Below are 27824 nucleotides of genomic sequence, written 5' to 3' on the forward strand. Positions count from 1 at the left end.
ATGATAGCATGAGATATATTTGGCTGTGGAATGGCTTCCCAAGGAGAGTAGCGAGAGGCTGATTGTTAGCAACAAATGTGAGGAAGCACACTGTAGGGAGCAGTTCTGTCAGCAGGGAGAGGGCTGGATGATCTAATAAGTCTTTTCCTTCTCTGGGTTATGATTCTGTGAATACTGCCTTAGAGAGCTCTCTAAAAGTCTCTGATACTGTAAGCTCTCTATTACGTGGGTGTGGGTTTTACAGCACTCCAGGAGGCTCTTGCTGAGGCCACTGTATAAATATATTCTGTTTTACATTGTATGATATATTTTAAATAAAAGACTCAGATCTTTTTTTTAATTGCTTTGAAATATTCTGCAGTCTGATCTTTTTCTTAGGGAATTAAAAAAATTCTGAAATGCTTTTGGAAGATACAGACCTGTTGCAAGTGAAAAGTATGTCTCCACCTGGTCTTGGTTTAAATACATATACAGCACTGTTAAATTTGCCTCCTCCTGTATCGCACAATGAAATATCTGCTCTGAGTTCTAGCCTACTTGAAAATATAGTGAGAATCTCAGGCTGTCACAGTCCCTTTGTCTCTAATTCTCAATTTAATCTTGTTCGTTCTCTTGATGTTTCAGCCTCATGAATTGTCCTTAACTGTGTTGTGGTTTTTTTCTGTTTTGGTGTCTTGATGTTCAGTACATGGGAATATCCCCCCAGGGTGTGTTTTGGTCACTGAAGGTGCAGTTCACACATGAAAGGCAAGCTCCCTTATCCTGATGTGTGGCCTTTCAGTGAATGACTACAAAATGAGCTTCCATTTCTCAGCTTTCGTTTCCTACCCAACCAGCCTCTAATGCTCATTGACATATTCATCTCTGATTTCCTGGGCCAAATAGCCTGCTGGTTAAGACTTGGATTATTCTCACAGAGCAGGGAGTGGAGAAGAAAGAATCTCTGAGGTATCAGCGCAGCCCTGTGGATTTTCAAAAGACTTTTGCCAAGGTTCCACACTAAGTTTCTTAAGAAATCAAGTTTTTATAGGATTGGAGGACAGTTCCTTCTAGGGATTTACTGATGGTTAAATGATAGCAAGCAAAGTGACTTAATGTTCATTTTTTAGAATTAGCAGAGGGATCCCCCAGAAAGTCACTGTGCTTTTTCTTCATCAGTGACCTGCTGTGAGAAGTGAACACCAAAATCTCCTGAGTGAACTAATAAATTTGTGTGTTTTGATACTAAGTTCTTTCAGGTATGATATGTCAGTAGCAAACAACTCCAGAATGGCAAATCAGAACAAAGTGAATGAAACTGTAATTTACCTGGGGAAAAGTCATCAACACTGTGCCTACATGATACTGAACTCAGAGCAGGTGGTTAGGATTTGTGGAGTTCAAACCTTTCTGTAATTTCTCAACACTTGTGGATACATAGGTCTTGCCATACTCACATTTTGATTCTTCATGGTGTTTGCCTCTCAAGAAAGCTTTAGTGTAAGTTAGGAAAGTTGCACAGAAAATTCATTTGATCAGCAGGATGAAGCAGTTTAAAGAGAGACCAAGAAGCAATGACTTTGGATAGGAAAAGACTGAGAAAATGATCAGGGGTGCAGAATTGTGCAGGTGGTGGATAAATTGAAAGTGTAGCTGTTTTTTACCAGATTCCACCACATGAAAGAGACTAACTGCAGCCAGTCCTTAAGGCAACACTAGCAACGTGTTAAAACAGAAAACAAAAGTACGTCTGTCAAGAGCAGTGAACTTCCTGATCTTGCTGTCACAGGATGTTGTGGAAACTGCAGGTTGAAAAAAAAAAAAATAGGCAAATTCATGGACAGTGGATTGGTACATGGATGTTGAAAAGAAAAGCCATGGAGATGATCTCTCATCCTTTATACTGTAATTGTGGATGCCAGACTAAAGATGGCAGAAAGTGCTCAGGACTCTTTAATTTGGGTTGAGTTCTTCCCTTCACCTGTAGAGCTTGGGTTTGCTTGGGTGTGGGTGATTAGCTATTTCTTCCATATAACACCAGGTTGTATCACTAGTGTGGTTTCTTCATGTTTCAGGTAGTTTGACTGCTCAGGCCACATCTTACATGCATCTGTTTTGTTCTCTGCTTTTATTTGCCCTGTTTGTTCCAGTCACACAGTGATTTGATATTTGCTCTATCATAACAATAAACTGTTTAATTTTCTGTAAAATGGGTCTGTTCCCTACCCCTTGAATGTGTTTTTAGCTGTATTTAGCATTTGTAAAGTGCTTGGGGGCAGGTGGTGTTTTATGAATACAAAGTAGTGTTAGGCTTTGTACTTAGGCACAATACTGTACTGTAATTCAAAGGCAATTCATGTAACATTAGTAAATCACTTTGAACTTTATGTTGAAAATATAAGCAGTAGTATAAAAATAAACCTTTTTATTTCCTCTGGTATATACAGTTAAATAAAGTAAATCTATATGGCTACAAAACCATATTGCCAGTATGCTTTGTTGAAATGCCATCACCTTGCAAAGAGACATTCCCTGTGTTTTCTACGTGTTTATGGTTGAATAATAAATTTTCAGAGACTGTAAATGAAAAGATGTCTCTAAATATAGTGATCGAATGTTACCTGACACTGCTTGTTTAAAGAAATATACATATATTTTACTGCCAGAGTATTTATGACTCTAATAAGTTTAGTTATTTTGCCTCATAAGGAGATTCCTGCTCCTCCAAATATCAAACTTGTTGAAGTCATGCTGGTTTTTTTTTCAGGAAGGAACAAATGGTATTATTAGCTGGACTGCCTGATATGAAAATACAATAGTGTAGTTTAAAAATTGGACAGTGTGTAAAAAATGTAATATATTCTACCAGCAGTGGGAAATAGACAAACATTAAAAATCCATTGGCATATCCCAAATGTCTAAATAAATTAACATCACTGTTCAGCCAGTTGAGGCAAGTAGGCTTTGTGGTTACCTTCAAGAGTGCTGTTTTTTCTAATATCCTTCACAGTTATGTGTTTTGTGCATCACTCTTGCATAATCTGACCATGTTTTAGGTACTGTATACCGTGGGACTGTCTGAGCTCTGATTGCCCTGTAGGTTATATCAGAAGGAATACCAAGTGGTTTCAGGTGATTTCTCACCAACCATCCTGGACATTGTTCTTATGGTTCACAGAGCATCAACCATATTTGGGAGTTTGTCATAAAAATATGAATGTTTCCCATTCAGGAAACATGGGAAAAAGTAAGATTCACCTGCAGGTGTTCAGAGAGCTGTATTCCTGCTGCATGAGCAGTAAAAAAGACACACTGTGGAAAGCGAGATTTGGGTCTGTGCCATCTTGTGTTTATTTTTGTTTTCCTTTTTAAAATGTGAATGGTTAATGATCTATTCTGAATCGTAATGGTTTATGATGTTTCCTGTTATCTTAGCAATAGACTACAAAACTCTTTTTGCATAAGGAGTTTATAAACTCTACTAGATATTTATTTAATTAAGAGCCAATGCTGAAAGTTTATAATAAAATTTCCAAAAGAGTTTTAATGGCTGAGGAGACACATTTTTAGCAGCCTGTTTTGGTAATGCAGAGGAGACTGAAGGGAATGCTTTCACAGCACTATGTAATGCCTGACCAGGGTAGATTTTGCTACCCAGGTTGCAGTTATGCTCTGATCCAGCTGTACCAGCTTGATCCCAGTGGTACTAGCCTCCCAGACTGGGCATCTCTGTCCTGCTCTCTGAGCTGTATTTGGAGTTTTATGTTCTGCAATAAGAGCAAAGATGAAAGTTCTTCATTGAAAGAAGAGTTTCAAAGCTCACTGTGGTCTTTCTCCCCACTCTCATCCCTATCCCCTTGCCAATGGCCCTGCCTTCCTTCTGCTTTGTACATTAGGTCTTAGTGTTCTGTCTCCTGATGAATTTTTTTGAGATTTTAGAAGATTGCTTTCACCAAACTTTATCTGTCTAAATAGTTAGATTTCTTATTCAAACTTGTAGACCTTACAAATTTTATTCTCCCATGATGAAACACACAGACTTTCAAGCTCATTAAAGTTAGATGAAAAAATATACATGGGGGAAGTGTCAAAAAAAGAGATTATTTTCCAGTCTGTTGCAGAGATGCTGTGAGAGACTGGACTATTAATGATTAATGACTCATAACACTTGTCCGTTTGTGGGGGTGCCAGGGTGCTTTGCAGAGGCCAGGTTTGCGTCTCTCGAGGGAGGAGGTGAGTTTTTGGGTGTACATGTGCTAGTCTGCGTGAGGCACAAGAGGTGAGCTATCCCAGCCTGGATCCTGCAAGGTGAGTGGTGCTTCTTGCTGTGCTAACTGTTCTTCCTTAGGTAACTCCCTCAGCTGTGAAGCTGCCCCCCTTCCCCCTGGGGCATTATTGGCTCAGCTGAGAGGCAATCCCTGAGAAGGGATCATGAACTGTCAATGACTCCTTAAGTGCCCTCAGACTCATTTCTGGGACCTTCCTCCAGAGGAATGAAAGCTCCCCCCCACTCAGAGGAGGAACCTGGGCATTCCCACCGAGCCTGAGTACATTTTAGCCCACTGGACTCCGTGACATTTCATTCTAATCCACTCCCAGGGATCCATTAACAAGAACCTGGGTTACATTCCCCTTGCTCACTGACTTTCCAGCACACTGGCAAATGTACCAAAAAAGTGAGGACAGACTGCATTATCACCATCCTTAAAGGGACAGTTGCCCATGGCATTTTCCTTCTTTTGTGAGGGCAGAACCTATCAATGAAAATGTGTGTAAGCACCAGCACTGATGAGACATTTGGTTGCTTGGTTAAACATCTATACATGAGGAATGTCTATATGTGGCTTAATGTACAGTGCTGGTACTTCTGCAGAATGTTTGGGATGTTTCTTCTCCTCTGGAAGCAGGAACAGTACAAGGGGATCCTTGGCCGTTAGTTTGCTTTAAAAGAGCATTCACTGTTACAAGCCAAGTTTACCAAATCAGTTTTCTTGTTTGAAATGTTCTGACTCTTGGGTGGCTGATCCTTTAGCTGTGACTTCACTGAAGCTATTATGTATTGTAGTAATAATAATAATAGTAAACATAACAACAACAGTAATAATAATGAAGCCTGGTTTTACTTATATTTTTATTCAATTCATGCCAAGAATACATACCCTGATTTTAGAGAAGGTTGCATTTCAGGTCTCTTTAAATATGAGGATACAAATAAATGGTGAAAAAATTGTCTTTGAAAGTTTCAGACCATTCTAGGTCTACTCTGTTGCCTCCAGCCAGATGCTGTCTGATGTTACTTAGACAAACCAGGGCAAACCATTATCCTGGGATTAAACACTAAATACCTGCAAGGAGCATTCTCTTTATCAGATAGTGCTCCGTTAGCAGAGTTCATTCATTTTATTGCATATATAACTGTGATGTCAAATAGACTGATTTACAACACCTGGTCTTTTACATAATCTTTGCTATTTGCTGCGCTTCTAATCTGCCAAATCATTTAGCCTTCCTGATAGCAGAAATGCTGTAAAACTTAGATAAACTTGCAGAAGAAATGAACTCCAAGGTACTGCTGAAATCTAGGGCCTGCACATTTGCTGTAAATGCACTGGCTGGTTTGGTTTCCCCTGCCTAATCTGTGATTGCATGTGGCTGCTGGAGAAATTGAAATTTTATGATAGCACTACCGTCAGAGGAGATAAGCATTTGTATGCTAGACTAGATTAATCTAAAAAGAAGTTTTAGGTGTGGCTAATGAAACAGTGTATGTGTTAACTGGGTTTCTTTGGGGTTCAAACCATACGTGTTTCTATATAGAGTCTAGTCTTAAACTTTCTCCATGTGAAAAGTCTCATATATCTGTGCGCTCGTTTTTTCTATCAGTGCAGCTTATTCCATTTTATGCTGGAGATATCTTTCAGTTTTTAAAGGGTACTTCTGAATGCTAGTACAAACAACAGATTTCTCTAAAATGATCTGATTTGGCTACCCAAAACTCCATGTACTTCTGAATTTTTTGGTTAGGGCAACTAAAAGACATCACCTTTGCTTAGGGTTAGCAACAAACAAGATCCAGTTGAAACAAAACTGTATTTTTTCATTTTAAGCCACTCATTTTTTGCAACTTAGATAATAGAAAGATGTGTAGACAAGCTTAAAATGTGGAAAAGAAATTTGCAAGTTGGCTTTTTGGTTGTGAGTGAGATTAAAGCTTGATATAAAGCAGATACAAAGATAAAATATCTGCAGGAAAATAGAATGATCTGTAGTCAAACAGGCGAGAGGCCTGTGAGGCAGTAATGTCAAGTCAGACTGTATAGAAATGATACTGGCCATCAGATTGAAAGAAACAATAATTATTGAAAGAAATAGCTCTTGTAGCATAATTTCAGTAGTCACCATTAACATTGGTATTAACCCAATACCTTTGAGTTGGGGGAGTAGTTCTGTGTCTCAGACATGAGTTATTTCGTCTTGGACAAAGTAACTTGTCACATCAAGCTCTGGAATGGGCTTCCCAGGAAGGTGGTGGAGTCACCATCCCTGGTGGCTTCCAGTGAATGACTGCACGTGGCACTCAGTGCTCTGGTCTGATTGGCAGGGCAGTGACCAGAGGTTGGACATGATGGTCTTGGAGGTCTTTTCCAGTCTAAATGATTCTGTGGCACTGTTCTGATGACAGATGGGATGTAGCAGTTACTTGTGGAGATAAAGATGGATGTTTTTCATGGCTTGGCTAGTTCAGGGTAGGAGAACCTTTTACCTGCTGCTGCTGCACAAGGCTGTTGGACAGCACAGGTGAGGATCTGCCCTTAGGAGGTACTTTGGCCACTGCTAATCTCTCACATCCATAAGATGCTGTAAACATTTGTTCTTAAGAATTTGTTATCTGAATTGAGAAATGTCCCCCAGCTGTCTTAGTTGCTTAGTCTTTCTATGTTCTTACAGTCACAAAAGTTGAAACAGAGGCAGAGAACAGCTTTAGATGTTTCCTCATGCTATAGATGAACTCTGTTTGCTTACAAGAGAGGTACCCTATGGATCCAATCACCTGTGCTGATAATTTCATTTGGGTGAATAATGTGAATAATGTTTTGTGCATGAAAGTCTTTGAATATGTGAATCACTTCAGGATTGGGAGCATCAGGCAGGTTGGTGCTAATAACAGCATGGAACAAAGGGACTTTTGGGTAAAAATCTGGAGTGATATCTCTTACCTATCACTGAGAGATCACTGGAGAACAAGCTCCCTAGGGAAGCAGTGGAAATGGTATTGTTTAAGACATTTAAAATTGGACAGGGGGAAATATATTGTAATGATCAATCCTGTGCTGGTATTTAGATCAAGTCTTGTCTCCTGTGAATATTAATAGAAAGTCCCTGTCTCAAGTACCTGCCATTATTCAGAGCATTATCAGATCACATTGGCTTGCAACCTTCCCCTATGTCTGTACTTGCACTTAAAGGACAGCCTGAGTGATGCTTAGCACCTTTGCCTTTTCTCTTGGTGCCTCAAGTGTTGATTTTGTATTGCCTTGCTTAGATTCTATTCCTTCAATGCTTCTACCAGACTCTATATAGAACACAGAGATTTACAGGAAGCACATGTAGTTGTGGCAATAATGATAAAGTCTCCTGCTGTTTTCAAATCCCTGAGAAACTAAATCAAGTGTAGAGGTCTATTAAAAAAAAAAAAAAGCTCCAGGAGTGCAGCATGGGTTTGCCTTGTTTGGTGCATTTGGCTGTCATCTCTCTGAGGTCTGTGTTCAGGTTCCAGAGTGCAACTAAGACATTACACACCTCAAATGGAAAAGCTGGTGAAACAGCCTGAAATAGCCTGAGCACCCATGCTTTGCATGCCTCTTTTTCAGTACCTCTGTGTTATCATTACTGACAGGAGTCCATACAGCAAAATTCGTTCTGTGCCGGTGGCCCCTGTCAGACAAATCTAGGTTTAGTCTGAATAATGTCGGCAGGAGAACTGGATTCAGTTCCTGCATGATGCTGTGACCTGACCAAGCTGTGTTTTCTCGGTGTGTTTCCGCAGGTACGAAGCCTCTCTTCTCGAGCTGGTGGAAGCTGTGAACCCGGCATCGGCTCCGGGACGCCTCCGGGCCGGCCGAGAGCCGAGCGGCAGGAGCAGGACGCGCCCGCCCTGCTGTGCCAGCCGCAGCCTGTCCTCCTCCGGCTGCCAGGGCCCCTGCAGCCCCAGCAGCAGGGCAGATGAGCTGGAGGAGCGCTGGCTCCTCGAGGAGATCTTCTTCATTTGACACAACTCCTTTGGCCTACAGCTACTCTTAAATTATTGGAGTGATCACTGCTTGTTTTCCTGCTTCTAAAACATAGCTAATTAGCATCCGGGTTCACTTGGGATTTAGTAATCGTGATGCAGGTATATTGTTGGGATACACCAATCAGAATGCGTTAACTTTTTTTCTAAATCTTTCATGTGCCAAATAATCAATTTAAAATAGCATTTTTTTTTAATCTACAACATTTTCTAATAGACTGAAGTCACAGTTTTGCCAGCCTTATATCGGAAGTATATTTCATTATTGATTTTTTTTGCTCTAAAGCAGTTTGCAAGAACTGCCTAACATTCAACAACCAGCATGTTCAAAGTAGATTATTTTCTAATTAAACAAGTCTGTTTAAAACCTGGCATATTATAAAGGTGTAAGCACTTTAGTACTTTTTCACTGATTTTATGATCTACTTTTTCCTTCAACATTCTGATATTTAACACACTGAGTTTTTAGGGGATATATCGTAAGCTCAACTCTACAGTGTCTGATAATGTTAATAGATGATGTTGCAGGTTGATGTATTAGACACAGGTTTGAATTACATTCCTTTTTAAATCAGTGCTGTTTGACAGAGTTTATGGGCTGGGTAACGTAATCCTGAAACAGCAGAACAGAGTCAGACATTGTAGAGATTCAAAACCTATCTGATATACTTTTCAAGATGAAATACATAGTAGTGCTAGTATAAGAGCAGTCTTAAGACATTTTCACTAACTTGCACTATTTTGATCCTGTACCCAGGCTCCATTGTAAATAAGACAAATCAGTAATTATTTCCACTAGCAGCTCACAATGCACACTTTCCTGCCAGCTTTAATTATTCATGCTGTATCTATTTCAGTTTATTTAAATGCATTTCCATCTACTGCATGTACTTGGTTATTTAAAGAAATGTGCCGAATTGGTAAAAATGACTGCACATTACAGGATTAATGGTCATTTTCTCCACAATGCAGTGTTCATATTTTATTGTAACAGTAGCCACCGGCATGTGTTCCTAGAAATATAAGACTAAAATACTCATTTTGCACAGTAAAATTGCAGTGAGGGAAAGGTAGAATTGATCTAGTACGGGCAAGTTCTAGGCCATTTGCTCCCAAACACCACTTCATGGGCCGGTACTGCTTTTCAGACAGTCTCTTCAGGCAACCCTGCTTATCTTAATGGCTGGGTTGAGTTGCTGTACTGATGCTTGGGGTATGGCTGTTGCCTGCCCACGCTGCTCCTGTGCAATGTGTGATGCTCTGCGAGGTGGATTTCAGACGAGAGCACCGCAGCCCCTGGCAGCACTGTGCTCCGTCAGTGAAACAAAAGGAGAATGAAGGGGAAGAAGAACCTCAGGATACTTTGGGCTGCTTCATTCAGGCCCAGTCTTAATCACAAATTAGGTGATATCCTTTCTGTGCATCCCAGCTGAATTTTAAAAGCTGCTTGGAGGAGTTTAAAGGAGGAAAGCAGCATTGCTGGACAGAAAATTACTGCTGTGGAAAGTCCCTGCATGGTCTGTCCTGCTTTTAATGAAGTATTACAGTTTTCTGGAATATGTCTATCTGCTGTTGAATGCCCCTCTTGTTCTACTCCCTGAGCCTGTAAAGGCCCAAAGATGTATTTAGTGCCCTGGCCCAAGCAGAGCAGGTGGGGACATAAGTTTCTTTATTCTGTTGGCTGAGTAGTCTGCTGCTTAAGGAGAGCAGGAAAAAAAAGAAAGAAGAGAAATATGTACAAGGACCAGCAGGAAATTTGGGGATAACCATCACATGGATCTTAGAGTTTGCAGTTGTTTCATGGTGTTTTTTTAGCTTTGTTGGTGTTTTTTTAAAGTGTTGGCATTTATAGAGAAACAGTTCTCTGATTTCAGTCCAATTGCTTCTTGTCTCTTTTCCAGTTTGACTGAAACTTTAATTGCCTTTTCTGATAAATGCTAACTGACCTTTCAAAGCAGCAAAAAATACATGTATATTTCTTGAAAGGTGCCTTTGTGTTGAGAACACTCCATGAAAGCATTCTGTTCTTTGATTCTTTAGTGGGTGCCAATATTTAACTGCTTTGGGATTCCTTATGATCGCTTAGTCCATAAAAAATTCTAATTCTGAAGGTGACTTTTGGCTTGAATCTGTATTTTTTGTTTGTAGCTCTTTTTAAAAGGACATTGTCAGGATTGTGGGCTCCCTATGCTCAAGGTGTTGTCCGTCAGTCAGACCTACACAGGGGGCACACCTTTTTGAAGCAAAGTTTTCTAGTAAAAGATGGTTGAAACACCTGATGGGTGAAGAGCTGTATGCTTTAACTCTCTATGAGATGTGGACAAAAGAAACAAATGCTATTAATTTCGTAGACCCTGTGGAAAATAATTTTTTATAATGCTGGCTCTTGATCTAGTTATTAGCAGTACATTAGGAATAGTGTTTAGCAGTCAGTGCAAGCAAAGATATTTTGCCATGAGGCACTACAAAGTTAAGTTATTAAAACATTTATAGCCTTAGAAAAAAAAAATCAATGATTGTCAAATAGGAAAGGACAAAATCAGTAGTTGGTACTGGGAGGGGAATTGTTTTCCGTCTGCTAAAACAGCAGAGGAAATGCAAAACTAAACTAGCAAAAGCAATGATGTGACAGTGTCCTTTTAAGTTTGAGCTTCTGTATTGGGAGTGCTGCTGGGGAGTTGGTCCCACATAAACTGTTTGTCCAGAGTGTTCCTAGTGAATATCCTTCAGCTACACATCAGGCTGTGTTTTCCATGAGGCTTTGTGGAGTAACATGACTGCTGCTAAGGCTCCTACCCACGCCTTCAGTTTGTGTCCTTCCCACATGGTTTGTGCACACACACTGGCTGTTTGTGTAGTTACTGCTTTTGTGCACCTTGCACATCACAGACCTGTAATAATCACACCCTTTTCATTTCTAGCCTTTCCAGTCTTGCTGTTGAATCCCATCTTGAGCACGTATTTATATGTGTATGTGAGGTCTTATTCTAATAAATTATCTGGGGGTTTAATTTATTCTTCCAGACTTTTATTTGGCTTATCTTCTGAATTTTGTCCACCCCAGATGTGAATACTGCCACTGAAAATGTGTTCCACTTCCCACAGCATCACATCATGATATGTTGTGAGTCTCCAGTTTGCTAAAACACATGAAGAACTTGTTTTAAGCCTTCTCTTCCTCTCCACGACATGGGTTTTACTGTGAGAAGGAGCAAGGCCTCCTTTGGAGTGTGAAGTAAGAGAGAGGTCTCAAAATACAAAGCAGAGGAGAACTGGAGAGCCAGCAACATGCTTTGGGACAAAAAAGTGAATTGTAGAGGAAGGAAGAAAGGATGGAGGTGAAGTCAAGAAAGGACGAAGATGCAAGGCAGATGTTCTGTACCAAAGGTGGAGATGACGTGGGAGTGAGCCAGAGGGCAAGGCTGAGTTGTTAAACTATAATAGGCAAAGGAAAATTGTGCGCTTTTATCTTAGAGTGAGAAATGTTTTCAAATACTGGTTTCCATAAGAGCCTTATGACTCCCCACCCTTTTCCAAATCATGTTCCTGCATTTGAGGAGCTACTGTCCAAGGCATGCTTGGCAAATTAGAGAAAGAAGGGAATTACCTTGCCCTAATTTTAGCATCTCCCCCTTTAGAGCAACTGGACAGGGAGGCCAGAGCACGTGGAGAGCAACTGTGCATAACCCAGGTAAAACCCAGGGCATGGACTGAACTTAGTTCCTCTAGAGATGGTGACTTTGATGGCTGAAGAATAGGAGACTGGAGATAAAGAAAGAGAATAAACAAGTAAAATTTGCAGTGATCCAGTGAGCTGTGGAGGTTTGGTGTTAAGGAAGGAGAGAAAAAGGCTTAGCTGCACTTCAGAGAGATTGAGCCTGAGATATCCAAAAGACAGCCCTTGAAAGTGCATGTGAGCCTGCGGTTAAACTCTAGAAGCTGCAGCAGAGATTTTCACAAATACGACCTCCAGGCTGTGTTTGAATTTGTACCATCTGTGGGGGAGAGAGCACAGCCTGGTTAGTTAGAAACCTCCTTTTTCACTGTTACTAAATTTATGAAATTGTGTGCTAATTAGTGTATGATTTATAAATTTACATAACTGCATGCTACATAAGACAACACAGAATACTGAATGAGGTGATTTAAACCAGCAGAAGCAATGGTAGTCTGCTCTGACTGGGTGGCTTTCCTCTGGAAATGCCTCTCCCGATCCAGACTTGCTCCCTGCATCATTGGAAGGCTTGTCTGCTCACAGTGACAATAAATGTGTATTGTGACTCCATGTAGCTGAGAGACATCTACCTCGAGCATCTCTGGCAGAGCTTTTGTGGTGATCCCTGACTAGGGTGTTTGAAAGCAGAATTCAGCTAAAATGCAGCATGAAACCCAACTTGGCCTGGCCAGTGCTGGTGCTTGAGTTAATGGGTGCTCCTGCATTAGTTAATGGGGGATGGAAGAGCATCCTAGCTGCAGGAAAAGGATGGGCTGGGGGGGGAACTGGATTTGTTTTCCAGCTCTGGGGAAGCCAATTTGCCTCCCTCCACAGCATGCTGTGGGTGCTGTCCTGAGCTGTGTTTAGCACCACATCTCAGAGGGGCTGTGACCTCTATCACTGCCCACAGTAGAAGGCATTGCAGGTACCCGCCAAAATACAGCTGTGAACTATCATCTGTAATAGAAGAAACATATGGGACAGACATTCCTATTGAATGGAAGGGGAAGTTCTCAGGCTTCATGTATTTTGAGGCTTGAAGAGGTCATTTCAGGCATTAGGGGAGCTAAATTGGAGAAACTTAGATGTCATTTAGAGGTGAGGTCCTGACATACATGAGGTGTGAGATGCCCAGGTGGTCCCTGGGCATTAGTTCATTAGATGAACTGGTCCATGAGCTGCAGTGAGAGCCTAGTTTCCTTGATTCAGGATTGATCCTGAGTATGTAAATCAAAATAATTTTCACTCAGAGCATTCAATAATCAGTTTGAGTTCATTCTTTCTGGTCTCCTGTCTACAGACAAGAGGAAAGTGAAAAGCTGAAAAAAGGTATATTTCCTGGTTGCTTACTGGCACATTCATTAAAATCTTGAAGCATGGGTTTGATTAAAGCACTTGCCCAAACACTAAGTGTTGAGTATTGGGAGCATTAAGAACAGAGTGGGAACTCCTCTGCTACACCTGATAATGAAGGGAAGGACAAGATGAATTCACAGACAAAATCTAGTTCATTCTTGAATTAGAGATGACTGTGAGGACGTTGCACTGAAATTTTAAAAGTGCCTTGTCAAAATCTTCCAGCATGCAATTACTCTTGCTGCTACAAACTGCCTTATTTTGAGGCTGAGGTTATCTGCCTGAATTTCCAGCTGCTGGACTTTGTTGTACCTCTAGAAGCAGGATTACAAAATTGCCATGCTACCAGACTGGTTACCCCAAAGGTAGTGATAAACTCCTGGTCGAGCCTTCTCTTTGTTGAGATGGCATCCTTTATGCCTTGTGTCCTAATGCCTTTTCCAGCCCCTGATAAGTTGGAGGGCCTGTTTCTGAACTTCCTCTAGTGTTCATGCATCTTGAAAAGTTTACACTAGAGCAGGATACCCAGTTCCAGTGCTGCTGATGTGAAATGGTGACCTCATTTCTGTACAGCTTTTCCTTTTTGCCACTTTCAGAGGCCTTTTTTTTGTTTGTTTGTTTGTTTTCTTGAAAATGTTGGGCTGAGTACCAGATCTGGTTGCATTTCAGATCATGCTTCTGTTTTGTGAAGCAGAAATTCTGTAAGAAGTAAAACCAGGAGACCCTGCTAAATTTAGAAGAGTTGAGGAAAGAATAATGTGAAGTAGAAATACCAAGAAGGAAAGAAAAAGATTGCAAGACTTAGTTTGGGATGGATGAACCTGTGGGTGCAGTACCTGTGAATTCAAACACCTTGATAACAATGTGCCAGACACATTCTTGATGGGATGGGGGAGACCCAGACAACACAAACTCTCAGAAGGAGAAGAGTGAACAAAGCACAGGGCAGTGATAGCAACAAAAACAGACGAGAAGACTTTTGAGCTGCCAGTGGGGAGGCAATGACATCTCTGAATTGCAGAGGAAATGGCTCCTTGTCAGTGGAGCTGGTGCCCCTCTATTTGCACTTGTGCCTTTAGCACAGGGATCTCATTACCAGAGAGCTTACTGGCAGATTGGAGAGATCTCAGTGAGGAGTAATAAAAATGATCAGGGACTGCTATAATTGACATAATGAGGAAACAAGATGAGAAGAGTCAGATATTTATAGCAGGGGTGAGAGAGACAATTAAAAGGTGGGGTGGGAGATGGACTGGATGACCTGAAAGCCTTGTCTGCTTCTAATAACTCCTTGTCGTCTGCTGAACAGAGGACTTGAATTTACCGAGGCTGTCAATCTGACTCTTAACAGCCCTAACTTCCTGTGTTGAAAAGCTCAGGTGGGTGTACTCTGGCTGTATTGGCACTGTCAGGATGTCACTGCTGCTGTACTTCGTTTAAAAAAGTAGTCATCGCCCATGTTGTGGAAAAAAATTGACATGCTGACAGTAAAGAGGAAAAAAATTAGGCCTTCATAAAATAAAAAAACTACAGAAAACCTTGCTGAGGGAAGGGCTGCCTGGGAAGGGCTGCCTGGTTGTTCAGCTGATGATGCCGAGCTCTTCCTGCTGCCTGGAGGGTGGCCTGTGGAGAAGGAAGGTCCATAGGGAGGGAGAAGATGTGAGGAATTTTCTCTGTGAGCCAGCACCCAGCTGTGCACGCAGCTGAGCAAAACCACAGCTCCCCAGGACACACAGATGTGCACAGGCTGTTGTCCCCAGCAGCTGCTGAGCTCCAGAGGCAGCTCTTGGAGCAAGTTCTGGGCCAGCAAAAATCTGCCAGTCCCACTGATGGCTACAGCCACGTGTGGGTTTCACTTCCCTTCCTAGCTCATCCAGGTGTGTTCCTGACTGGGGCCAGGGTCAGTGTCCAGGCAGTTTTTTAGAGCTTTTAGTGTTTGCTCTAGGCTCAGGAGACTGCAGCAGGATTGGAGGCAGCCAAGCTGGAGACATCTCAGCTCCTGGGTTGCAGTCAAATTAAAACACTGCTCTGGAAAGCAATGGGGCTGTGTGTGTTGGAGGCACTTTGGGGAAATATCAGAGCAGTGCTTGTTGAGTCTGGTGGCGGAGTAGCCGCTCTGTTTTAATGATACCTGTGTGCAAAGGCCACAGCTGCTGTCATCCGTTTCACATTAGTCTGACTTTCACAGAGCAGACATAGCCTAAGGTGGTGGAAAGGAGAGAAAGGTGACCAAAAAAAAAAGCCATTCATTTTTCACCGATTTTTCCATCCCTCTGAGCTGTGATACCAGTCTGTGGCTGAGCAACAGTAATCTTATCCAGCGTACTGTTGATTTAAGTCTCTTGGATTTATATAACTTTGGAAATGGTAAACTATATTAATTTGCTGTGTTTTCAAGGGAAAGTTATTTATTGAGAGACATTTTTAACTCAAGTGCCAGGAGCCTTAAATCATTATAATAAATTCATGCTATTCAGGGTTTCTTACATTGTAATAAATTTGTTTTAAACATGAATGAGGAGATCCATGATTTCTTTAATATACTGTTATGTATTTCCTTTCAAAATGACACAGCTCACTATATCAAGTGGGAGAATAATAGTGAGAGATTTACAGCACTTAAGAATAACAGAGCCTGGGAATGTGACATGTGAACCAACACGGGGCTGGGGGGGCTGGAAGGTGCAGGGAGCCCACCACTGCTCCCAATGGCCTGTGAGGGTTAAACAGCAGACACAGGTCAGGGTCAGTGAGTGAAACCACAGCAGGGTGAGAGGCTCCCTGCAGGCTGGGAATCACAATGTGGCCTTGTATTTGCTTCCCATTTTAATGTGCCATCAGAGCACCTGAAGGTGACAGGGACTGTGCCGTGACCTGGGGGTGACAGCCCTGCCTGGGCTGTGACCTGAGCCCAGGGTTTGCTTGCTCCCTTTTGCCAGGGACTCATCCCCTCTGGCTGTGCTGGTGTGTGGGGAGCAGACCCCTCAGTGGCCAGTGGCCCTGGAGCGTGGCGAGGAGGCAGCAGGTAAGCACTCAGATAAATTTCAGTCTCTGTTCTTAATCCCTGACCCCCCATTAAACCTCTGCTGACCCTTCCACTCACTGTTACACACATGGACAGCTGTGAGCACAGGACAATAAAACTTGCAGCTGGCTTTACATCAAGTCCTTCCAGCTTCACAGGGAGGAGGAGCTGGCACAGACACAGCCTCGGTGGCGTCAGCATCTGAGGGCTGAGACAAACCCACTTTGGCAGCACAGTTCTGGCTTTTTTTGGGAAGCAGAGCCCCTGTGCCCCATGTAGCATCTGCTGAACTCGTGTCCCAGCTTCCTCTCATCGTGGAGTGCTGCAGAAATGAGGCTGCACGTTTGTGGTGACCTTGGGGTTGGGGTTGACTGGGGCAAAGCATCACAGTACCCAAACTACAAAGGACAGTTGGTTTCCTAGTGTCTAATGAGAGCAGTTACCCCCGGAGATACCTAAAAACCTTCCAGCTCCTCAAGGCACAGCCTTGCTGCAGAGCCTTGAGGGGTTGTCCTGCCATGATGTGAAAGCCTGCCCCTCTGGATGCCTGTGCACAGAGCCAAGAGCATTTCCCTGGCTGTGAAGGGTCACTGGGTCTTTGGTGAGTGTGGCTGTAGCAGAGGGCAGTTAGATGCTGCTAGTTCCTGGGGGAAGGGGATGGTCCTGCTGCTGCTCCTCACCTGGCTGCAGGTGAGGTGCAGGACATGAGCACTTCAGCTGCCCAGGGAGGGGCTGATGTGCACTGAGGATGTCTGTGGGCTCTGGGGCTGGACAGCTCGTGGAAGGGGAGGAGGGGATGGGAGACGGCCTCTCGTGCTCAGAGAAGTGATGGCAGGACCTCATCTGTCAGCGCAGAAAAATGTCTGGCTAATAAACTTGCCAAACGTCCCTAATAAAGGGCTGGATGTGTTATCATGTAGAATGGTTTTATAGGGGACAGCCATAAAACGTGCACATTGCCCTTTAAAATGCCAGGACAAGGATTGATTCCAGCAGGGCGGAGGGAGAGGAGGAGGGGAAATGAGGCTAATTGGAAAAGGGGGATAAATCCAGGGGCTCATTTCTCTGCCGTGGGTCCCCAGGGTGTCAAGGAGTAGTAACACAGTGGGATTCACTGCCTTGTGGGCTGTGCCCGAGCCTGGGCTTCTCTGCTGTGTCCCCATCACCTGTGCGGTGCTGGGGTGACCTTTCTGGCATCTGCTCCTGCTGCAGGACTCTTGCTCCTCCTGACAGCCAGCCCAGGAAAGCTCTGGAGATGCTTCCATCAGCCTCCTCCTCATCTGTGCTTCTCCTTTTCATCCCAGGAGTCCAACACCTGTTTCCTCCTCTCGCCAGTCCTGGTAGCTGTGCCCTGCCTGCCCAGTGGTCCCATCACCTGTCACTCTCTCTCCTGCCTGGTGATTTCAATTCCCCTGTTTGTGGGGATGCATCACTGCTGAGAGGTGAAACACAGATGGAACCCTGGGGCAGCAGTTCTGTGACAGGGCACAGCCTGTCCTGGGGATGCAGGTGTGTGCCTTGAGCTCTGCTTGAATAAACACGAGAGGAAGCTGGAGGGAGGCCCAGGGTGTGTTTAGTAGCAATCAATAAATATATTGTACTCCAGCTCACTTTTAATGCTGCAGAAAACAGGCAGTGATTTCATTTAATAAATGTAGACAGTGTTGCAGAGCTACAAGAGCATCTATCGTTTGAGACAGAATTTCTGCACCACAGGGCTGCCTGTGACCACTGCCCAGTACTATCCACAGCTGAGGCCCTTCAGCTGCCATGGGCAGAGGAGCCAGCCTCTGCTTTTTCATTTTCTTCTTTCAGTTTCCCTGCATAGACACATTGGGCAGCCAAACTCCATGTGATTTGGTGGAGGGAGAAATTAAAAAACCTCAGTCTCCTCAAAGTCACTGAAAACCTTGTGTAATTGACCACTGGGTGGAAGGTGGGCAGGTACTGGAGAGATGGAAACAGAAAGAGCCAGGAAAAGCCAGATTGTCTGTTGGCCAGGACTGCTTCAAAGAAGTTTGTCAGTGTGGATTTGTTGGTCACTTGTCTGCCCACTCTGTGCATGTGGCACTGCTGGATTTCAAATTTGCAGAGTCCCTGGCAATCCCCATTGGAACTGGAGGTGACACCCTGGGAGGGAGGAGGTGCAGGCAGGGCACCCCTGTCCCCTGGCTCTGAAAATGCTCTTTGCCTGCCCATGGTGATTGACAGAGGTTTTGCATTCTCCAAGCTGAATGGTGCTCAGGTCCAGGTCTTTCATCCCTGTCCCACAGTTGTGAAGTTCAGAACAATGTCCAGGCTCCTGAGGTCTGGCTTTGCTTCTTTGCTCCCCCTTGGCTCAGGCCCATCTCTACTGCACTCACCACAGTGAAATTTTCATTGAACACAGTTTTAGTTCTGGATTTCTAATTAAATTTAAGGGCTGGTAAATTTTGCTATGAACATTTTTCTGGCTCCCTTCCTAAGCATTTGGTCTGTTCAAATAGTACTTAGTGTTTTGCAGATGCTGTTGGATGTGACACTGCCAAACACAAGTATAAAAAAAAAAAGCGTGATTTGGAAAAATACTAATGCATTTGAGGTCTTGTTTTTGCTTTTATTATTACGCTTCAAAGGTTTTTTCAATGTTTTTTCAGTTATAAACTTATGTGGCACATGGGAATATCATCCTAGCACTTGACTTCAAGAGCTGTGACCTTTCCACTTCATCAAACTTATGATCAAAACATGGCCATGGCAGCACTGCCCATAATTGCTTTCTGAGTTAAAACATTTCCTCCAATCTCCAATAATAAGAAAAGTGAAATCTTCAGGTGAGGTTTAGTAGTTCACCCTGAAAGAGTTCCATCTCATTCTAAGCATTAAGCCACAAAGTGATTTCTGGGCACCTCTCTGCTTTGAGACCCGTGGGAGAATTAACTCAAATTCATTTTTAAAGGGGATTAATTAAACTGAATCAGGACTCTGTTTCAACACTCAGAATTAAGATGAGTTGGAGTAAGACCCCTTCAATTAACCAAAAGAGATGAGAGACCTCTTTGACATGAAATGAACCTGCCTAAGGAGCTGCTGGTGTGGTGTGACCAGTCCCTTTTTCATATATTTAATTCAGACTAAATGACGTAGTGTAGACAAACCCTGGGATGTTAAGACTAGCTGTAATCACACTGGGAATATCCACCTTCCTAGGTGTTTTGTGAGAGTACAGAAGGTGGGTAAGATGCAGGCTGATCTATAAAAAGAGACAATCAGTCCTGGTCTGTTCAGAGTCCAGTGACACCGTGGAGCTTTCAGAAGTTTAGCAACAGACATACTCCTTAAAAAAAAAATGCAAGTCATTAATCAAGGATGGGAAATCTCAATAGAGAAGGTAAACTGAAGATAAGAGCTCTAAAACTTTTGTTTGACCAAGTTTTGTACTATATCACTTTGACTGAGATCTCTTTGTTAATTTATGGGGAGGGGAGGGGTTAAAGTTTAATCAGCTTTTGTGTACATTGGGAAAAATTTTACTTTTGAGTAAAGGCTCAGACTCCTTTAGCTAATTAGATACCAAGGTGATGTGTGCACTATGTACACTTCTGACAGCTTCTTTTTCTTATCTCTGCCATCAGTTACTTGGCTCTGAAGTCTGATGTCTGAAACTCTGCCAGGAATTCTGAACTGGGTCCTTCATGTGGGATTTCTCCCCCTTTTAGTTCCCATTTCAGGGTGTAAGAAGTTTTCTGTTTACTTTTATCTTTTTCTTTCCCCTCCTTTCTGATTGTTCCAGCTGGGGTTCTGAAACATGATTTACTTTCAGTGTTTTGGAGATACTCTCTATGTATCTGTGGGCGCTTCTTTTTAAGAGGAGAACTGGCCAACTCACATTCCTGCAGCAGGGGAGCTCCGAGTGTAGTGAGAGTAGGAGAAGATAATGAAATTGTTCCTCCAAGCTTTGTGCCAGTGTATATTCACATGGGATTTTACCAATAGCCAAATAGAGCTGTTAAATTCTTGAGTGGGGTGTCTGAGGAGCATCCCACGGCTCAGAGCTCAAGATACCCCCATGGCATGAATGTTCCAGTGGGGCTCAGTGTAAAGTCCAGCTGGGAAAGGACAGATTCCCACCATGCCACGCCAAAACCCACTTGCATGTCTCCTGATCAATAAATAACCCATCAGGCACTGTAAGACACCAGATGTGCAGAAGAGCTGCCATTCCTAGAAAATGCCAGGAAGAGTTCTGGCCAGCCTTTGTGAGAGCTGGGACAGCCAAGGTGGGATGTGCCAGGGCCACTGGGGAGCCGTGGAGGGTGGGGTCTGGCAGGGTCTGTGAAACCCCTGAGTGGGGAGTGCTGCACTGACAAGTCCTTTGAGGGGCTGGGGGTGCAAAGGACAGTGTGATGTGCTGGTTATCCAGAGCAATTTGCAAAAGATCCTCTAGCAGGAACGGGGGGAGCTTGAACAGACCCCACAGGTCACTGCCTGCTCTCACAGGCTCTCCTGGGTCAGTGCTCTGGAGCTGGTTCCCTGTTCTCCCTTCACAACACTGAGCCAGGGACTGAAGGACACATGAGGATATCCTGTGGGTAAGAAGAGGTGCAGGAGGAAACTTCCCAGGAACAGCCTGGGAATTTGTGTTTTTGCTGGTCAAGGCAGGGAGGCTGGGGACCTTCCTATCCCTTCACTAAAGGAACAGCACAGAGTTTTGAGCTGGAAAATTAAACTATTTACATCAGAGAAATCCAAAGCCAGGAATTAATTTTGGAAGAAGAGTTCCCTATTTTACAAACTCCAGCTGCATCTGAACAGGTTCAGTGTGGCTTTGCTAAATGCTTCTCTGAGCCCTGACAATCTTTGGAAAGGAATGTGGTCCTGCCCGCCAGCTCCCCAAGAAGGTGAGCGTCAGCATGGGATGTGATTTCTACAACTTCTGCACAAAGCAGCTTAGCAATGGGCTCACTGGCTGGTGCAAAAAGCTCCTGCTGCTCCACTTCGTTGCTCTTTCCTGAATGTCAGCCACAGCTCTGCGGAGAATTGTTTGCAAAAAGGCAAACAAGTCCAAAGAGAACCTGGTAAGTCTAGCCTTGCATTATACTGGGGATTTTTAGGGTGAATGTAACATTAGCACTGTCCTGGGCAGGGTGTGCTCTGGGCCATATACTTCAGGGACAAATTAATAATTTTCCCACTTCCATCACCTACCCCTGAATGGGATACACGTGCTTGGCACGTGGGGCTGTACCAAGATAAAGCATGAAATCCTACGCATGAATCCAATGTTCCCACAAATACAACTGGAGCCAAAATCTGTTGTTTTTACTGTTAAAAGCTGATGTTATTTTCCTTCCTTGCAGAAGCAGTTGATTAACCAAAGGCTTCTCACATGGAGTTTGCTTTGAGATGAGGTTAGAAAAACAACAAGCCTGGACAGGGCAAGGAGTTGGAAAGAAAGAAGAAATTTTCTCAGGCTTGCAGACTGGGACATGCATTACTAAAGATTTAAGGGGCCTTGCAGTCAGGGGGCTTAGCTGAAAATGTTTCATTTTGACACAGAGCACACAGACTCGTTATGGCCTGCTTTCCAATTCTGGCTGTCACAGAAAATTCCTTGGAGGAAAATGCCATTCCCAGGAGTATCAGGATGCTGGAGTAGACAGAGATGTGCTGAGCAAGGGTGGTGAAACTGGCTGTGTGACCAGGGAGCAGAGGCACTGGGGTCTGATTTGGATCAAAGGATGATCCAGGTGGGCAGGGAGCTCAGGAGGTCTCTGGTGCACCCTCCTAAAGGCAGGGCCAGCTGAGATGGGACCAGGCTGCTCAAGGCTTTGTCCTGATGGTTCTTGAAAACCTTTAGGGATGGGCATGCCACAGGCTCTGGGATGCATGAGCTGTCTGGGCAGCTCTGCCAGTGCTTGACTATCTTCATGGGGAAGAATTTTTTTCTTATATCTATCCCAAACTTTTCTTGTCTGTGAGCATAGCTCAGAGTAGTCCCCTAAGCCTGGCATCCCTTGCGAATTCTCATCCTCTCTCCAAGTTGTTGTTGAAGAAGTTGATCCAGACTGGTCCCAGAACAGACCACTCCTTTTTTCTCTGGCAATTCCAAGATCTGCTTGAGAAACTAATTTTTTCCCTCCTTCTATGTCACGTGCCATGTGGGGACACCCCAGATATTCATCACATGGGCTTGGTCATCCAGCCAAAGCTACAAACATCCTTTTTCTGTAGCAGTTAACATCCATAAGAGCTATCCATCCAGCTAAAGGTGAGGGCTATTTTCACCAGATATTTGCCTCTCCTCCCTCACCCTCATTCCCTCTGCTCTTCCACCAGCAAATAGAGGGGGAAGAGCTGATCACTGGAGTCCAGCTGGGGAAAGCCAGACCGAGCCATAGCTAGGTGAGGCAGTGTTTATTGGGATCAGAGGGTTATGGAAAACAGACTGCAGAAATGCTAAGAGGAAATTACAATTTCTCTCTTTTAATTTTTTTTCCTCCCTCTCCTGTCACTGGTTTTTCCTCCTAGGTGTTGGGGTCTTTCCAGAGGCAATCGTTACTGTTAATGATTTTAGCTTGTTGGCTATTATCACATTTGTGCCTGGGGACTGCAGCTGGCTATCTGGGCTCTGGCAGGCCTTGACAGCAATCAGCTCCTTCCAGCTTCACACTAATTTTCTCGGGGGAGCTCAGAAGAAAATACTTTTTGGTTCATTTTCCCCTCTCTTTCAGCGTGTCCCTCCTGCCCTGCTTTCCTGCCTCCCTATTCTGGGAGCGCACGGGGGAGCCTGGTGGGGAAACCCACAGTGAGGTATGGGGCATTTGGATGTACCAAGGGGGAAAACATCTCCAGGGAAGAAGCAGCCCAGCTTTTGTTCCCCAGGCCATGTTTGGGCCGGGTTTGCATGGCTGCTGATCCCCCAGCTGTTACAGAGACAAGGAGGGATCGCTGCGGTTATTTCATGAAAAGTGTACGTGGATCTTTTTCAGTGGCTCAGCCTGAGTGCAGAGCTTTTACAGCCTTGAGTTTAATATTCTCTTTTTTCCCTCCATCATCATTTTATATTATTCAAAGCAAATCAGACAGCCTTTGAAGAACGGCTCAAAGCCTTTTTTCTTACTTTCTTTTCTTCTTCTTCCTTTTTTTTTTTTTTTTTTTTTTTTTTTAAAGGCGGGAAAGAGTGGGAGCCACCTGGTACATTTTCTTTCTCAATTTAGTGATTTTATTCATTGGGGAAGAGATTGCTTTGCATCTTGTTCTTTAAAGGAGTGTAAAAGGCAGGTAAGATCTGTATTTCTAAAAGCCCTGAAAGAAAGTGCTTTTCTGTAAGGGTGACCAGCATCTTCCTTGCACTGAAAGCAGCCTAGCTGGTGAAAATGTGACTGCTCATGTGGGGAAGGGCTCTGGTCTGGAGCCACTGTTACACTCGGAGCTGCTTAGCAAAATCATTGCTCTGGGGCATTCCAGTGACTGTCCAGACTAATCTGGCAGGTTGAGAGTCTCCAAGGATCACCAAATCTGGTCTGAAGTGACCATCAGGAAACACATTGTCCTGGTGTAAATTGCCTTTCTGAGAGTTTTGGTGGTGGGCACTGTGTTGGCAAGGAGATATTTCCCAAGGAAAAGTGTTTTTCCCACTGGGGAAGTGGAAGCAGAGATCTGAGGCTTGTCAGGTGTGCAGGTGACTGCTCTCACAGTGCCCTGGGACCCCCCAGGAGCCTGGTAAACCATCCCCTCCCCAGTGTGTACAGCTTTTGTCCCTGCTGAAACTGGGGCTCCTGAAGGCTGGGAGAGGGTCTGCAAAGGGTTTTTACCCAGCTCCCTGCTGAGACATTGGTGCTCAGTGGCTGTTTTCTCAAAAGAACCATTTCCACCTCAGTAAGAGTTAAAACACAGTCTGAAATGTAGCATTTTAAAGAGTTTACAAACACCATGCTGACACATGGCCCCCACCCCTTACAGGTGGTAAAGGCACTGTGTGACAAAGAGGATGTCCTGCATGCTTTTGTGTAGTTTCACCCTTTTCTCCCAGTTTTGCAGAGTAGGAAAATCCCTGACAAGGAGTCATGTTCCCTACCAGCTCTCTTCGTGTCTCTTGCTCCCTCTTCAAAGGAGGGACAGCTTGGGGCTGTCCCAGGGCACACGGTGACTGCACATGGTGGTGGGGGCAGGCAGAGATCACCAGGGTGCTGAAAATGGGGAGATTGGAGCTTCCTCTGGATCTTCCCTGTGCTGCTCAGGACCTTCCAGACCTGTCCAGCTCTGCTGCTCTCGCCACTCTGAGAGGGGCATAAAACAAGTCATCAACCCCAAAGGTAATGGCCTCTCTGGGCAGGCTGCCAGTCATTTAATGTCTTTGCTAATCATCCAGAAGTGGGAATAAACAACATGTTAATGAAATGTGTGGGTGAAGCTAAACTGGGAGGAGCTAGAGGGGCTGGTTTGGACAGTGGAAGTAAAACAAAAAGATTTGGGGAGGCTGGAAAGACAAGCAGGGAATTATAGCTTGATGTTTGGCTTGGGAATAATGTGACTACACGTGGGCTGGGAAGCAGAGATAAAAGGCCACGTGAGGACATTCTGTGCCTGGGGGTGAAGAGGAGATGCAGCTTCTCTCTGTCACAGAGCTCTGCTGCACACTCCTGGCAGTGGGGACACCAGTCTGTGTCCATGGAGTGATGGGAGCAGCAGGATGCCTCTGGAACAGGGCCTGGTGCCTTTGGCCAGGAAGGTGTGGGAAGACCAGCAGCAAGGTGGAGAAAGAGTGAAATCATAAAGAATGACTGAAACACTACAAAAAGGTCTGTGCCCCACATGAGTGGCCTTTCATGGAAGGCCTTTGAGTGAAAAACACTCCCAGGTCTGTCTGAAATAGCAGCACATCAAAGGAGGGAGTTGCTTGAACAAAAAGGAGGCTTTTTACTCAAATTCATGATGTCAGTTCCTACTGACAGGATCTGCTGACCATGGGTTAGAAGAGGAGTCACTTTACTTCAGACAGGGAGAGTCCAAAGGTTTGGTTTCCTTAATCCAACTAACTGGGGGCTAAGAGGGGACCCAGTGATTCCCCAGAGATTCTCCTGAGGGCACAGTGGAGGAAAATGCTTTGTGGCAGTGCTAGAATGGAACAAACTGGTGTAAGTGTGCCTTGTGTGAGTGACCTAGAGGTAGTTTTTCAGGCTTGTGTCATGTTGGCTGGCAACAGCCTGATCTGGAAAAAAGAAGGAGCAAAGAAGGAGCATATTCTGAAGATATCTCTACCAGCATTGGAAATTTTTACAGTGCTAAGAGCAGGACCCTGCAGGTCCTGTGTGGACAGGACAGCCTCTGTCCATCGAAAGAGGAGATGGCCAACAGCCCAAGGGGCCAGCATGGAGGCACTGGAAATATGAACAGAGAGCAATCAAAATCATCTGAATTAGAATTTGAAGTGATATTTCTGTTGACATTTTTGCCAGATATTGGAAGATTTTGAATGTGCCAATTCCCTTTCACCCTTCCTTCCCTTCAGCTTTCCCTGGCAGAAAAAAAAAAAAAAAATCATATTAAAAAGCAAATGGATGAATATTTAATGAAAATGTGAAGCCAGTTCTCTGCTCTATTCACTGCAGAATAGCTGTTGCAAGGCACCAAAGTGCCTTTGCTCTGGTCTGAGCTTCCTCCTGGCTTCAAAAATTGCCTTGGGTTCATTTCATACTTGGTCTGGGTTACTGAAAAGATTTTCTGAGTTCCTGAGTTGAAGGTAAACTTTTTCCACACCTCTGCAAAGTTCCTTAGAGAAATTTCTGAGGGAAGAGATGAGAACCTCAAGAGTCTGAGTCATGGAGATGACTCCTGTAAGGAGTTAAATCCCTGTGCCAGAGCAGGTAAGATGACAGACTGAAATTAGTCAATACATTTGTTGGCTCATCTTTCAGTAGGAAAACAGAAGGAATTTGTGATACAAGGGGCCTGAAAGGAGATTAACCTTCAGTCCCAAATGTGGACTCATTGATTCCAAACCAAGCAATTTTCAGAGGAGTCAGGGGTGGCAAAGGCTTATTTCAAGAAAAGGGTCCAAATAAAGGTATTAAAAGCATGCCCATTAGAGAAGGACCTACATGAGTGAGGGATTTAAAGGCAAGGCAGAGTGGGAGATTTACTAGGAAAGACAAGCCACCTCTCCCATCTCTGCTCCTGGCAGGGTCTGTCCATGGCCACCCAGCTCTGATGCTTTTGCTGCTCTCTCAGGGAGGGAAAATAAAACAAGTCATCAACCCCGGAGATCACAGCCTCCTGGGCAGGCTGCCAGTTGTTTAATATTGCTGCTAATGATCTACAAGCAGAAGTAAACAGCATGTTAATGAAATGAGTGAAGGAGGCTGAACTGGGGGAAGCTGCAAGGGCTGGTTTAAAGAGGAAATTAAACACAAAGGTTTGGGGAGGGCAGAAAGTCACTGGGGAGAGTCAGGACAGAACTGGTTTGGGGGTGGTTCAGGGGGATATAACAGGTGGAAGGGTGAGGAAAAGCAGGATAGAACAGTGCTAGGGAATTTGGCTGGAGAAGGCCCCTCAGTGGGAATGAGGAGACAGCTCTGCTGAGGGATCAGCAGTGGAGATCAGCACCAGAAGTGCAGCAGAAGTGCTGTCTCCTCTCCACCATGGGGACTGTCCATGGATTTACCTCCATGGGAGAGAGCCTGACTGAGCAGAGCCAACACTGCTCCAGCCCAAAGCTCTTTCCCACAATAGAACAGAAGGGAAATGCACTTGTCTGGGATTGAATCAGGGAGCCTTGAGCCAGCTGTGGGGAGTGCAAGCTCTATATTAACACAGCAGATCTGGAACTCACTGGATTTAAGGATCTTGCTTGTCTTGAGTGCAGTTACTGTGAGATGGAAGCTCTTACTGCCCTGAACCAGCAGTGGGATGAGTTTAGCATCCAGTCCTTGTTTGGCCTGCAGGGAGGGGAAAATCACTTTGAATAAATGGTCCTCACCCCAACACTTCTTTTCTCTTGCTTTTTACCCCTCCCTCCCCCTCATTTGAAATTCATGGGCTCTAATTGCAGAGGTAGTCAAACTTTGGCTGCTTCTGAACTGCAGGTCTTTGAGGGGACTCGCACGCTAGACAGAGAGATGAATGATTTATTATTATATTATTATTTATTCATTTAAATTCATGAATGCTTATCCAAATCCAAAATTGCCCAATTTCATCCAGATCTGAATTTATAGATTTTCAGGCCAGATGGGACCACTCTGATCAGCAGCCTGACCTCCAGCATCGTGCAGGCCAGGGAATGCCATCCAGCAATTCCCACGTGAGGGAAAGCTGCACCACTATGCAAATCAGCATTATCAAGCTCAGTGGCTTCTCTGAAATGGTCTCTAGTGGAATCTGTGCAATTGCCTGGTGGTTTGCAGCTCTGCTTCCCAGGATGTGGCTGTGCATCACAGAAAAAGCAATTTCTGCTCTGCCCCCCTGTCTGGGAGAGG

At 44.2% G+C, this 27824-nt stretch overlaps 1 protein-coding gene across 2 annotated transcripts in view; it reads left to right on the plus strand.

Moving 5' to 3' along the window:
* KIAA1328 (KIAA1328 ortholog) overlaps positions 1 to 11298 on the plus strand; it is a 170957-nt gene extending 159659 nt beyond the window's left edge. For both annotated transcript variants that reach the window (XM_056514001.1, XM_056514002.1), the window contains one exon: positions 8027 to 11298. In XM_056514001.1, the coding sequence (XP_056369976.1) occupies positions 8027 to 8249 (223 nt within the window). In that variant the 3' untranslated portion in view covers positions 8250 to 11298. The remainder of the gene's footprint in view (positions 1 to 8026) is intronic.
* Positions 11299 to 27824: the final 16526 nt, after the last annotated feature.

Source organism: Oenanthe melanoleuca, chromosome Z (genome assembly GCF_029582105.1).
Source record: "Oenanthe melanoleuca isolate GR-GAL-2019-014 chromosome Z, OMel1.0, whole genome shotgun sequence".
In the NCBI taxonomy this organism is placed as follows: Eukaryota; Metazoa; Chordata; class Aves; order Passeriformes; family Muscicapidae; genus Oenanthe; species Oenanthe melanoleuca.